Here is a 15,321-nt window from a genome sequence, read left to right as displayed (position 1 = left end):
AATTCCAATAACAGAAGGGTCTGCTGTATGCTGACAACTTATGGACGATTTAATAAATACTCTGACAAAAGCATTGAATTATTCAACTCGATATTTCCAACTGACAATAAAACAATGAAAACTGCAAATATAGAAATCACGGTTTCATGAGATCGAGGAACATTATTAATCATTCAACTCCATCATATAATGAGCTAAATAAATATGTAATTTATCATCAGCACAATGATTTCAATTCATCGAGCATTTAGCTTAGATCTGAGTTTGACAGCTCTGTTTTCCGATAAGCTGTGAGGCTACAAGATTTTTTTTATGAGGCTATTATTGGACCTGTATTCAATTTAGTTGCACAGAAAAAGTCAAAACTGTATTTGATTTTTGCAAAAACTTCATATTATTTTGAGAAATTATTCTATCAGAGATTACTAGTGGAATGAATGAGTAGTACTTCACTCAATCCAATCAATTTTTTTCTCAATTAATGTAAAAATTTTTTTTGTGAATTGAGGTTTGTAATAAGTCAAAACAGACGAAACCTCTTTGTGAGTTGCATGAAAGAGAATCAGAATCCTCTTTGCTAGCATATTATATTGACTAGTCAATTCACATACATCATGCACTGTTAAGGTGCAAACAGACTTATGTGCCACAAACACGCGCATTTCACTTTCCATCAGCTGATGCTTATTATATTAGGTTCTACTATTCTACTGTTTCTGTACAAATACAGATAAAGCATCTGTATAGCATCTGTAAAGGAGCTTAGCATCAGCTGATGAGAAGTGAAGTGTGCGTGTTCGTGGTAATCAAGTATGTACACACCTTTACATGAATACGTACTCTCACACCGGGTGAAGGAATAGTTTACAAGAAGATTTGTGACAAATAGTTTCTCCAAAAATATACATTTATTTTCATCAAAGACTTGTTGCACAAACATCAATCAGGATTCGAAACAACATGGCACTGACGAATATGATTCGTGAACAATCTCTGCTTGACCATTGTGCGACCAGCCAGTAATCTTACAAAACAACTCCAATAAATAGTGAGTAAATAAATATTATTTACAAATTCTATCCGTTACTTGTTATTAGGACAGAAAAACAATTCATTATGAATCAACACAGATCTTTTCTACTTCTGACCCGGTCCACCGGGAGTTCAACAGGTATGTTTTCTCTTCAATGTTTGATTCCATTACGAACTGCTTGTTAAATAATCACTTTTGAACAATTAATTACGACATAGCAGTCAGGCTATTAATTTCTATTAATTAAATTCTATGTAAGTAGAAGCTAATAGCTTCTATTTATATAAATACCTGACTGCTATGTCGTAATTAATTGTTCAAAAGGTATGTTTTGTATAAATGTGCCTCTGAATTCTCAATTTAGGAAATTGTGTCAACCAAAAAATCGAAATTATATGAATAATCATTCCATCAATATGAGCTCATATGCAGGGTAGACGCAGACATCATCATTGAAATACTTGAAGGATGATTCCTAAACAAATCAAGTTCGGAAGTGTTTATGAGTAAAGATTTTTTTAAGTTGAGAGCTGAATTTTGCATGGAATTGGGTTGTGTTTTATTGGGGCCTGGATGAGGTGGTCACCCCTACCTAGAATAACCCAGATATATAAATAAGATCTGAATAATTCCAGACATAAGCTCTATATTTCTCACGAAATAAAAACTCAATTTTTCTATATTTTCAAGCATATTATATGAATAGATAATAGCTTTCAGAATTTGACTAACATTACGGGTCATCCAAACTGCAATCATAAAATATCCAAATTATCACTCCCCAGAGTATCGAATTATTAGCTATTTTAAATATTCTGTTGAGTTTTGAAACTTATATATTCTCAGATAATAATTATTGATCCACTTGATCCTTGTATTCCTAGAATAGCTCTGAATCTTATTCAATGGAACTTTTGTGGTACTAAGAGTAGGTATTTCAATTGAATTGCTCATTTAGTGCTCTACAGATATCGAGCTGTCCAGTACATCTTAGGATACCAGTTCTTACAACAAAGGAACGTGTCCCTTGGAGTTGATATCTACTATAAAAAGAGCACTGTTTTTATACAGCTCCAAAGTACCATCCTCCATCATACAATCTACTCTGGATTCAACTCTCTGGAATTTAGAAACTCAATAAAGTTATGCAAAGATCTGGTGGAATCACATTGCATCCAGCTTGGTTTTATTAGGGTTTTCTCAATTTTCCCATATAAGTAGATCAGAAGTGCCGTTGACAGGCCAGACAATGCTCTCGATCCACTGATGGTAGGCGACGACGTTGGTGTAGATGGCAGGCTCCAGGCCACACTGTGTGCCGAACGAAGTGATACCAATCTGCGACAACAGGTAACACTCGTTGTCCTGTTGCTCCTGCGTCGGCGCATAGAACAGGGGTCCTCCCGAGTCGCCCTGAACATACGAAATGATCATGAAATCATGTAAACATTCATCTTTGTCATAACATGTCAACACACAACAATATGTGGGGGGGGGGGAGTCAGGTCTCACACGATGTTCAACTATCATTGAATAAACCGGAAAACTTCAATAACAAACAATTCAACTATTATATTTCTATGAACAAATCTTCGGATGCAAATTCTATCAATGTAGAAAACAGGGAAAACTTCTCTTGAATGCTACATCGTACATTGATAATCTTTCTTGTATAGAAATATGTCAAATGAATAAATAATATAATATTAAGCAGATGTTTCCCAAGAATAGAGAAGTTATATCCATTAGCATATTTTGCAGAATTTTCAAAAGTATCAACTAATACGGCGCTTATTGTAGAGATTGAGATAAGCACCGTGTTGCTGCTTCTCCCCTTGAACTATGGAACTGTGTCTGTTCGAAGCCTGTTCTGGTTACTTGCTTTTGATAATAAGCTGCAGAGTCACTTCCTGGCTGTTTGAAAGTGTAGGTGCGCTCATCTCTCGCGTTCTCTCCCCTCTCATTGCCAAATTACAAGCGCAATGCTAATGTTTCCATCTTACACATAACTCAGCAAGAGAAATAAGATTTCAATCGTGAAGAGTGAAAAGAACTGATAGTGATATTGATTCAATCATGTTCATTACATGATCAACGGTACTATGTGAAAAGTAATTAAAAACTAATTTGTGTTTCCAATACGAAAACGCCTACTTCAACTGTTCCAATACTAAAACTAAAAAATATGAGGAACTTCGATACATAAGTATTCTTTGTGTTTTACACAAAACTATCCGTCAACCAAGAGAGGTTCTTATTTCAAAGTCCTCCACCAATCGTAGGATGATACTAAGGTTTGAATGAGATACTTTTCATAATACAAAATACAGATAATCATAATACAAAATAATACAATGGCTATAATTTTATCTTCCATGAAAACTATTTTTATAATTTCCTCTGATATTTTAGTGAGACTTGTGAGTATATTCATCTATAAATATGTGTTTTAGTGTGCATGTAATATGCAATTCCGGTATCATTATGCAATACGACAAAACTCAATTCAGCCTACAATATGATTTATATTATTAAGACATTGAACAATATCACGTACCCACAATACGACAAATTAATGTTCAATTAATACAATGCCAATGTCCCATGCTAGTATCTGATGTTTATTTATTTATTTATACATTAATAGTAGAGATATATACCAGCAAATCAATGCTAGTATAGAAGAGAAGTTTGCTCCTTTCCTGTAGAAAAAACTGAATACATCTAAAGACTTGTTTCGTATTATGATTCTCGTTTTCCTTATTCTCTCCTCTTCCATTCATTCATTGTTTATGTTGATTTTGCAGGCACAGTGAATAATCACGTGAGATAAGAAAGAGGAAGAGAATGATCACATGCCATGAGATAGAGAAAGAGAAACAAGACACCCGAACACGTGAAATGAGAAAGAGAAACAGACTCACCGAACAAGTGTCAGCCCCCCCTCCAATAGTACCGGCGCACATCATATCGTCTGTCAGATTCTTTGGTAATCGAACATTATTGATGCTCAAATTCGAACATTTATCCAGTGTCCACAGATCTAGATCGACTTTCAGTAGTTTCGAACTTTCTCTCTCAACTGAAAAAAAACAAACATTATCATGGAATATGATTTAATAATAATCTGTCTTATGATGATGATGATAATAATAATATGAAGGTTGCTATTGGATATGCAATAGCAGTGACAATGTACTGAAGATATAAAATTCCATATTAGATATTTGTTTGTATTGCCACACGCCTACTGAAATATTCATATAATTGTTGCAGTTTCCAGGATAAACGTTTTTTTAACAGAGTTTTATCATATTGATCAGAGTTATAATATTTTATTTATAATTATGTTGGACTATTAAACGATTTATTGAATTGATTTATCACTGTCTCGCTTTTATTACTCTCCATCAAGCTTCTACTCTTTTTTAATCTCAGTACTCGGACTAGAATGCAGAGTTAGTTGAATACTGTATTAGTAGAATACAGAACACAACACAGTTCAACAAGGAGTTAATTCAATAAAGAGATAAAATATGAGTTAGTTCAACAATAGTGTTTCTTCCAACTTCAACATAACAATTTTCCTCAGAGAGAGAGAGAGAGAGAGAGTTGAGTACAGCTGCTGCTATCTACTTTCCATTTCACCGGATGTATAATCTCATCTTCTTTTAGCTATACGTTGAAAAAAGAAAATATGTTGCTCATTTGAAATTTGAGGAATAATCTTCAGAGAAATCGTAACCAAGTACGCCATTGATACAAGATTTTTCATTGAATTCGAGTCTCCTTTTGAAGCAATGAGGCATCATTAGCCTACAGGTTAAAATCTGTGACCTAAACATCGTAAACAATATTGCTAAAAATTGTCTTGAAGCTAAATAGGCTTAAAGGCTCAATGGCTTAATTGGTCTCTACTAAAAGTGTATGCTCATTAATTTGTTTCAATGCATGACGCCATGAAACGTTCTCGATGTGATATATAATTGTCTAGTGAGAGAATAGATATACATTTTGCATTATTAAATCAGTTTGAAGATATTTTCCTTGTTGAGAAGCGAGAGACTAATAAAAAGTATGATGCTGTTCGACCTTCCTGTTAACGAACTAAAGTCCAGTTCAAGAGCTAACTTGCTCAGCAAGTCAATCCGCACTAAGTTCTGATTCACATTGGTTTTGATTCTCAGATAAAGAAATACAGAGTTTGATCTGTTTTGCTGATAGTTTTTACTTACCTACCCCAATTCTGCCCCACCCTGCGGCCACAGCTTTGGTTTCATTACGAGGCGCAATATTGATACATATAGGCCGAATGTAGAGGTTGAATTCCACGTCCTTATCGAGTCTGTACAGTGTTATGTCGTTATAGTTTTCGTTGGGATTGTATTGAGGATGATCTATGTAAGCAACTATTTGGTAATCCTTTGGTCGCGCGTCATCACTGTTAGATTTCCAATCAAGTTCACCAAGACGCACCCAAGTGGCATTCCTAAAACAATAAGAAATTTAGAATCTCGATGATTTGGCATTCCCCATGGAATCTGATCGAATCATTTCACTTGAAATAGCTTGAAACGAACTCAAAAATTAAAAGCCTATCATGTTACATTACAGTGATTGTGACAGTTTGACAGTTTGTGATTGTAATATTACAATGATTGGGCCTACTTCTAGTTTTTTCATTTATATGTTTGTTTAGTGATGTAAAGATTGAATTGAGAATTAATTTGGATTCCGATGGATGAGGTCTTCAACCTCTAAAAATGCTTTTCTTGATTCCATTTTGGAGTAGTTTTCCTGGAATAGACCTTTTTCTCATTCAAGAGTGAGGTAAGAAATTGAATAACTGATTTTATTATTGAGTATGTCAGGCTGGGACTGTTATTATTCTTACAGTGAGCTTTTATTATAAATATTATATAGAAGGGTGATTTTTCTCAACCGCCGATTGGTCATAAATAAAAGAAGAATGTATAAAAAAGATTATTTGTTAACTAAAATTCTCTTACAGTGTCGATTAATCTTCAACATAATTGCCGTGAAGGTTGAGGCATTTGTCATACCAGTGGACCAGCATATCAAAGCCCTCTTCATAAAATGATGCCGCTCGAAACAAATGACCCTCTTTAATACTCTTATTAATAAATTGTATCAAGAGGAGAGCTAGAAGAGGTTTACTCTTGGGCATGAAATGTCCATTATAAAGCTTTCAAACTGCCCCAAATGCTATTTTGACCCCAAATGTTTAGTGCTGCTTTATTTTTTCCATTGTCCCCAGATTGTCCTTTATATAAAAAGTCAACGTTTTCCTAAATCATAGTAACTCACCAAGACGCACCCAAGTGGCATTCCTAAAACAATAAGAAATGTAGAATCTCGATGATTTGGCATTCCCCATGGAATCTGATCGAATCATTTCACTTGAAATAGCTTGAAACGAACTCAAAAATTAAAAGCCTATCATGTTACATTACAGTGATTGTGACAATCTGTGATTGTAATATTACAATGATTGGGCCCCTACTTCTAGTTTTTTCATTTATATGTTTGTTTAGTGATGTTAAGATTGAATTGAGAATTAATTTGGATTCCGATGGATGCTTTAACCTCTAAACCTCAAAAAAAGGCTTTTCATGATTCTATTTTGGAGTAGTTTTCCTGGAATAGACCTTTTTCTCATTCAAGAATGTGGTAAGAAATTTAATAACTGATTTTAGTATTGAGTATGTCAGGCTGGGACTGTTATTATTTTAACAGTGAGCTTCTATTATAAATATATAGGAGGGTGATTTTTTGAACCGCCGATTGGTCATAAATAAAAGAAGAATGTATAAAAAAGATTATTTGTTCACTAAATTTCTCTTACACTGTCGATTAATCTTCAACATAATTGCCGTGAAGGTTGAGGCATTTGTCATACCAGTGGACCAGCATATCAAAGCCCTCTTCATAAAATGATGCCGCTCGAAACAAATGACCCTCTTTAATACTCTTATTAATAAATTGTATCAAGATGAGAGCTGGAAGAGGTTTACTCTTGGGCATGAAATGTCCATTATAAAGCTTTCAAACCGCCCTAAATGGTATTTTGACCCCAAATGTTTAGTGCTGCTTCATTTTTTCCATTGTCCCCAGATTGTCCTTGATATAAAAACTCAACGTTTTCCTAAATCATAGTAACTCATCAAGATCAGTATATTTTCCTCCTACCTCCTTCAAACTCCACTACTTTCCTCCCAGAGCCTCTTAATGGGCTTCAATCAGCCCTTTACAAATGTTGTTAATCCGTCAATTTTGTACGTGATAAACTTTCATTTACAAAGTAGTATTAAATGTAGTATTGAAATCTACTCTCAAAATTTATTAAAACCCATTGGATTGTTTTGTGGATTCGATGAAAATGTAAGCTGTCTGAGCACATTGGAATAATGCTTCATATTTCTCCCTATTTGAGTATATTTTAAGATGAAAAGCATTCTGTGGAGCTTCAATGAACAAATAATGAATTTTTGACACGGAATGGATATCACTCTATTATAGTTTTATATATTAATAAAGCAATATATTATAAAGCATTATATATTATAAAGCAATCAGTGAAGTTAGAGTTTACTAACACGTTCATGGCGGAAATATAAATCCTCAGCTTGAACAAGGAGAAAGAGTTAGCTACTAAAAATTTCATATTTATTTTCAGTGTTGATCTTCACAGAATTGCCTTGGGCGCTTGAGGAAAGCCAAGAGTGATGGCAAACCTAGGGAGGGAACAGGAACAGGAAAAGAGTGGAAATTAAATCTCATGGTGACAGAAATAGCAGTGTAACGTTAAACTCAAAAATAAACTTCCGAAATGTATATAATCTTAAATAGGAATAATTGACTTGAAGGTCGGTTGAATAATTGAGTTTAGGAAGGGTGTAATGTTTTGTTTGTCTAAAGGTGCGTACAGATATACGCGCCGCGAACATGAGCAGTTCACTTTTAATCAGCTGATACCAAGCTTTTTATATCTGTATCTTACCGTTTCTGTAAAAGTACAGATTTAGTCAGCTGATTAAAAGTGAATTGCTCATGTTCGCGGCGCGTATATCTGTACGCACCTTTTAAGAATACTCACCATGTGATTATCATATTATCATTATCATGTTTAGCCTTCCTTACTCACTCAATTACTCTCTCTATGTCGCTACAGCCCATCCAGGGCCTTGGCCTCCTCTAGAATGCCTCTCCACTCCTCTCTGTCAGCAGCCTTGCGTCCTCATCCCCTAACGCCTATTTTCCGAAGATCATCATAGTTAGCCTTACCATCCTAAATCCCGAATTGTCACAGCATTGACTATTTTTGATTGTTGAAAAGATGCTCTGGGAGACCCCGGAGTTCATATTCTCAAACTTGATGAACGTTTTTGCACGTTGCATCCTAAACATATACTCCAAATAATATTGTTTCTATGATTAACTCGCCTGGTATTGGCAGAAGAATTTTGTTCATTCAAATTATACATTTTTGCAACGAATTTTCAAAAATTAATAATAGTGTTATGGAATGATCAATTATAAGTACTCACTCGCCATTATGGTTGCAATGGGCTGCACTCAAAACGTATCGTTTGCTTATAAGGGACCCTCCACATTTCCATGCAATCGTCGTCCTACCGTATCCAATTAGTGCCTAAGAAATTGATAATATATTAGAAATATAGTAGAATATAGATATATTTTGAATATAACAAAATCATAAATATTTATTATAATAATATATAGTTATCAAATTCTCATCAAACTGGAGAAGGACTGAAATTTGAAAGTACAGAATACTTCAGTACTTCAGTTTCCTAGATAAGGTAAGACCGTAGCGTGGATGTTATGTAATGATCCAACGCAATTATTCTGTTGTAGTAGAAATTTTCATCGATCTCTCAAATATTGTTATAAAATTATTGATCCCAAATAAAAGATCATTAACTTTGAAATCAATTACTTTGAAATCGAATTCGATTCAAACAAAGGCAAGGAAATAGAACATGAATTAACATTTAGAACTACCTCTCACAGTTATTTCGAAAGGGAACAAGACAAAATTCCATATCCCATCATCTCATAACAATACAGTTAGCTCTAAAATAGCTCTAAAATAGCAAGGCACCTAGAAAAATATTATTTCTACAATTGTGTAAAACCGCATTGAGGTTTTAAACCACAATGACGTCTGCACAATAATTGTTACGTTCTATAACAAGATGTTATGGATCATATCAAGACTCCACGGTAATCAGAATGCATTTACTCACCATGAATGGGAGCTCTTTCGGCTCAACAGGCTGTCCCTCGACAATATTGGGTACATAGCCGAGGCATAAGGTTTTTGTATACTTTTTACACACTGCAAACACAGAATCAATAATTTAAAAGTATTCAACTTGAAAATATTGTGTAACGTAGCCCATTATTTGCCATGAATTTCCACAACCCGATTGTTTAGAATAATAAAATTATCGACGATGGTGGAAGTTCATGACTAAAATGAAATTGGACTGGAAAAAATGTGAGCATCATGGTCGGGAACTGGAACTATCTACATCATATAAACGGGTCGAACACTCTATCTGCAATCTTTTGACTTCTTTGTCGTACAGTGTTATAAAAGATCTTGTCTTTGATGAAATAATATAACAACTCTCTAGATATCCTAGAAAATGGTTGTCAAGACAGCGGGGCCCGTTTATCTGACGTGCCCTGTAGTCCAGTCCTTATAACGGACGCCGTGAGGAACACCTTTTTCCAGTACAATGAATTCTACTTGTAATGAATCTTCCCTATGTCGACACTTTTATTAACAATATTAGTCTGTCTCGAATTTTTTTAAATTCATTGCAAAAAATACACACGTAACAATCGTTGATATCAACAAACTAGAATGGATCATATCACAGCCAAATCAATTAGATGTGGCTGCGATCATATAAGTATTTGGATAGTGTAAATTGTATTAGTATTCTTATAAGGATTGTATATAAAACAGTTGTATAAAGAGATTTCTTTAATGGATGAAGACGAAAAACTCAGTCTTTTGTGATGACACTAGAAAAAAGGATCTTGAACTCAAGAATCACACTATTAGTGGGTGTACAATACTCACTCTTTTCTGATATGGTTTCATCAGTCTTGTAATCAACAGTTGTTGTCGGACAACACAGGACGACACTTTCATCGCTGGCAAAACTACAGACCTTCGGTCGAAGGCCTTGTTGGATCAAATCTGTTATACCAGGACAATCTTTAATCTTCTTGCAAATAGATCCATCATCACATAGGTCATCTGTAAAAACGGAATTCATAATATTTCGCAATCTACAAAACAATCTCTTGAATCGCCTGCTTTGGTTACAGTAACCTCCAACCTCAAAAATTTCAGAAAATTATTCTCTTGAACACCAATCTTATTCCTATCCAGCAGACCCCAATAATAATGAGAATCTAAATCATTATTCGCTGTTCACTAAATATGAGTTTAGCAGTTGGTTCATAATTTTTCAGCTTACATAGAGTTGTAGGCCAGCTAATCATGAATCTGCTGATGAATTCTTCAATGATCATGAGTGTCTTTTGCCTGCCGAATGCTTGAAGTCATAATTTTGAATTTTGATCTAGGTTGAATTTCTAATTTTATTTATTTGTTGAACTTTGTTCTAGGTTGAAGACTTGTCTTGCCAAGTAGGAAAACGTTTCTTGTGAATATAATTATGGTAATCTTCAAATGAGACAAAGGTAATGATCAATTATTATTCACGTCTAGCACTTCCATAATTCACTCTCTTCTATTTTATGGAAGTTTTCTTCCATAGATGATAATGAAAGGAGATGAGAATCCTCGTAAGAGGTGTCGTCCAATGAGCAGTCAGGGAAAAAGTAGTCCACTGAGCGATCCATTGTTCAGAATAACAATAAGGATAGGCAGACGCTATGAATGGGGGGGGGACTTGGGTGTCATAATCATAAGGGACAGTGACGGAGGAAGGCCACGAGCGTATGTGTATACTCGCAATGCGATATTGATGATGATGATGATGATCAAGTACCTACCACCTCCTATAACAAGGAATAATTTTTTTTAAGAATATTGTATCCAATGAACAATATATTTACAAACTGTTAAAAATTCGATTTGAGTATTATTACTGGTGATAGAAAAAAAATTCGATTATGTATTATCAATTTATCGAAATGAAAAAATCTTAGAAAATTTTACCAATTATTAATTTTTGTGATTTGAGCGCCCTAAGTTTGAATGTAGATTTTGAGTTCTGTTGATGGAAACTGTTATAATATGGGAGCTATTTTGCTTCTATATACTAACTATAATGATTAAAGATTGGCATAAACTTAAAATTTGTGATTGCTTGTAGATGTAGATTGCTTCATATGTGAAATTGATTTTAAATCTTCTTGATATCTGTGAGATACTTTATATTTATCTATTTGCAGTAGTGTTACTCATTCACTTGACGAAATACAGATGATTGGATTTGAAGTTGTTGGAATTTTAAATTTGTATTTATAAATATATATTATACATAGGCTATAATAAAGATGAATTTATTTGAACTGTTCGAAGCTGACAGAAGATCTTTGCTTAACAACTGATTCCTTATTATGGGAACTGATTCAATCATCATCAATATCGTATTACTAGTATACACATACGCATGTGGCCTTCCTCCGTCACTGTCCCTGATAATTAATGACACTCAAGTTCTCCCATTCATGGCTTCTGCCTATCCTTATTTTTATTATGAACAATGGATCGCTCAGTGGACTGCTAATCCCCAAAATCGCTCATCGGAAATCGATCATCGGACGTAACCGAGGAGATTTGACTAATTAAAAAAAAATGATAATAACAAATCCGTATGCTTGGATAACAGTTATGGATGATATTTTTTGTTTTTCTTAATTTTCAAATGGAGTTTACGTATTCAGAAATAACCCCAAGGAAACTTGAGCATTCACATAAGCTTAAATGTTATTTGAGTGAAATAATGAAAGTTTGTAAATATATTGCAATTAATCTGGATTTGCCAATAATTCACCAGGAAAGCTTGTGAATAATCAATCATCAGAGATCTATCATATTTTGAAAATTTCCATCACATTGATCGTGTGATCATGAGATGCAAAATAATAATGTTGCACAAATATTATTTTAAGTGATACTTTACAGTTTTGTTTCTTGAAGTATCTATGTGAAGTGTAAAGTTCACCACTGCACCTTTCATTTATCATTTGCAGCATAAATTCACGAGTTTATTAATTTTATCTAAGATGACAAATTTGATCAATTGTCAAGTGTGACATGATCAATTTTCAGGCACAGTATGTGTGAGCACAGAAATGATAATCGGATTTTTTCACAATATTTTTCAATCAATCTCACTTTTTAAACAAAGATCTCAAGTTTGTCTAGTGTATAGGGTACGAAGTTCTGTTCTGGTCGGATCGATATGAAGATTTCAGCTCGCTAGCGCCATAAATCACCATAAACAAATTCTATTTTAATTCCCTAAAATCCTGAAATATTCTGTCAGCTGAGAATTTGTGATAATTTTGTAGAAACTTTCCAAAAAAAGATTAACTAAGCTTTATAATGGCGTAACCTTTTCCAACTTCTCCATCAACAGGGCTAAGTCTGGACGAGGAATCGGATAATCGAGTTTACCAGGATGCAGATTTGCACCCAACTTCTTCTATTAGATTCCATCTGTTGACACCAATTCCTTTGCAGCTATTTCTATAGCGACTCATCCCAAACTTGCAATTCAATTTTAACTCCTGACGTATGGGAGTTCCTAGGCGGACGTTCTTAAGATTCATTGTAAGACACATTCAATGATCATGATTACTTCTTGTAATGCTAAATTCCATTATTTCCAAAGGTAGTAACAAGTTTCTACGATAAGACAAAGTGATTGCATGGCTTAATCACTAGGCTATCCTAATAACAATAAATCTCAGTACTTATTACTGATCTCAACTACTTATTTTACAACATAATATTTATGATATTTTTTATATCATATCGCATCAATTTATAATATTATGAAGGATGGTCAACCTATAGATAGTATGAGAACCATGAATGGAGCATTGTATAGAAGATTTTTCTCCAAAATGATAAAAGTAATGAGTGGAGTTAATAGTAGGCTACCTCAAAACAAATTTGGTTGAACAAAACGAAATTAATGTATGAATCAATCTATCGATTGATCTATTCATTTATTCACCTTTATTCTCTTAAATCCACGATCTTCCAAAGTTGACCAAAAGATACATTTCAAAGTTTTGTCACAACATTCATAGTGAAGTTTTTACGAAATCTTATTAAAATGGGATAATTCATTTCACCCGTCATCTAACAATATCTCGGAATAATGAAAAATAATGTTTCTATAATAATCGACTATTCATGGGCCAGTTATTCTAATTTTAATACTGATAATTTTATAGTTTCTTTTTTCGAAGGTATATGATTCATTTCCATTGAATAGTTGATATTCATTTTTATTACATTCATTTTCATTTTTATTATATTAATATTATCATGTTTCATATTGTGTAAAAATGGAAAATGAGTTTTATTTGATCAGATTTTTCAGGAAAAAATCCCATTACCAACTTACAGCAGAACAATATAGGCTAACTCTCGTAAATTATTAACTCTTTAAAGTTGTAAATTGTTCACGTCACCACGTTAGCCTGGTCGCCTCACTTTATTGTGAGTTATATTATATTGATTAGTTTGTGTGTGTGTTTGTTTTGTACACATTATTTAATTTTCGTCATGTGGGTAATGTGTGCATTCGCATTCACGTACACTCAGTGATGCACTGGTGCTGTAGTATTGTAATGAATTATTGCTCTACTCACTTTCGTAAAGTCGCTCGTGCTTATCCTGCACAACCGCCACTGAAGCCAAACCGACAAATACGCACACAACTAGAAAACAATGCAAAAGCATGGCACACGATCATTAGCACTAACTCGCCAAAATCCTTGATTCGTTCAACACAGATGAGAAAGTCTCTAATGAGAGGCAACCGGTTCAACAAGATGTCAGCACTCGTTTCGCGAACAGGGGAACAGGGGGAAACTGAAGAAAAGATGGAAAGGAGGTGGGGGAAACAAATGGAAACGACTAGAAAACAGAGAAGGGATAATCTTACGTTTAGATCACGTTTAGCGAATATGAGACAAGTAATAACCACACCCTCTATTCTCCACCATTCCAGCTTCACACCATTTTCTTCTTAATTCTCTCTCTTGCGTTCCATTCGCAACTGCCTTTCCACCTCCACAACCTATTTTTACAGAATCTTACCAAGCAAATTAAATCCCAATAGCTTGAAACTCAACTTGTATCGTATCATAGCTAACCTTCTGTTTAGCAGTTAGTTTAATTCTATTATATGTGAATTTGAAGGAGTGAGCCTAATTGAAGAATATGAGGAATCGAAAGATCTCTTTTCTAAGGGATATGTCGATTGATACTCTAAAAGGTTACAACAAAACTCGTTCTAATCAAAATTTATAACATTTCAAGTACTCTTATCATGAATTCTCACAAATTAACATACAATAGTCTATCAGGCTTGAATTCAGTCTCTATTGAGTATAGACACAGTCATCGTAGACAGAATGACATCATCGCTAAGTACTGCTGTCAACTGGTCAGCAGCTCGAGTTGATAGAAGTGAAATGGCTAAGAAAATAATTATTCAAGATGAATTGAGTTATTGATTGCATGCACGATTGCATTCAATGTAATAAAGCCAGCTAACGGGCGACTGATAATGATTAATTCTAGGAGAGCTTTCCATTGTCAATGCGTTTGTCAGAGAATTCAAAGGTGACTCTAGTACAGAAGAATTTAAATAATTGATCTACGAGGGAAATGTCAATATGCCATATCCAGCAAAAATTTTAATCAAATCCACCGCTAACTTTCAGAGCACCTGGAAACACTTGACACTAGTATTTTATAGTACCTACAAGAGTTTCCATTGATAATAGACGATGGTTTGTATTAACGATAATGACACAGTTTAACGGCAAATGTTTACGACAGAAGTTTTGATTTGCCACTAAATAAGGTAGATGGCTGACCAGCAGGTCCCCCGTAGTAGTTGAAGACCCCTGCGGCTGTGAAAGCACATGTAAACGATCAGCTGGGAATTGTTAGTGGAGTTTTCGGTTGTTAGTGAATGGGAGAGAGGCTCGAACATGAGCTGGAA

General features: G+C 34.2%; 1 protein-coding gene across 1 annotated transcript; it reads right to left on the bottom strand.

Annotated features, from left to right (window-relative positions):
* Positions 1 to 888: 888 nt before the first annotated feature.
* On the bottom strand, positions 889 to 14,756 carry LOC111047684 (venom protease). Its single transcript, XM_039421759.1, has 7 exons — positions 13,958 to 14,756; positions 10,173 to 10,352; positions 9,325 to 9,416; positions 8,602 to 8,705; positions 5,269 to 5,522; positions 3,958 to 4,115; positions 889 to 2,446 (listed from the first exon to the last, which is right to left on the bottom strand). Exons 1-7 carry the CDS (start codon positions 14,046 to 14,048, stop codon positions 2,234 to 2,236), a joined length of 1,092 nt encoding a protein of 363 aa, XP_039277693.1. The 5' UTR covers positions 14,049 to 14,756; the 3' UTR covers positions 889 to 2,233.
* Between the last annotated feature and the right edge of the window lie 565 nt (positions 14,757 to 15,321).

Source organism: Nilaparvata lugens, chromosome 2 (genome assembly GCF_014356525.2).
Source record: "Nilaparvata lugens isolate BPH chromosome 2, ASM1435652v1, whole genome shotgun sequence".
Taxonomy (NCBI): domain Eukaryota; kingdom Metazoa; phylum Arthropoda; class Insecta; order Hemiptera; family Delphacidae; genus Nilaparvata; species Nilaparvata lugens.
This window is presented reverse-complemented; position numbering and strand designations above follow the sequence as displayed.

Bases quoted from the DNA above. Each gene is read 5' to 3' on its own strand.
- LOC111047684 (XM_039421759.1), bottom strand. From the start codon at position 14,048: ATGCTTTTGCATTGTTTTCTAGTTGTGTGCGTATTTGTCGGTTTGGCT. The intron at 5,523-8,601 runs GTGAGTACTTAT...TTATTGTTTTAG, and splicing joins CATTGCAACCATAATGGCGA to GAATGCCACTTGGGTGCGTC. The intron at 4,116-5,268 runs GTAAGTAAAAAC...GTTTTTTTTCAG, and splicing joins GTGGGGCAGAATTGGGGTAG to TTGAGAGAGAAAGTTCGAAA.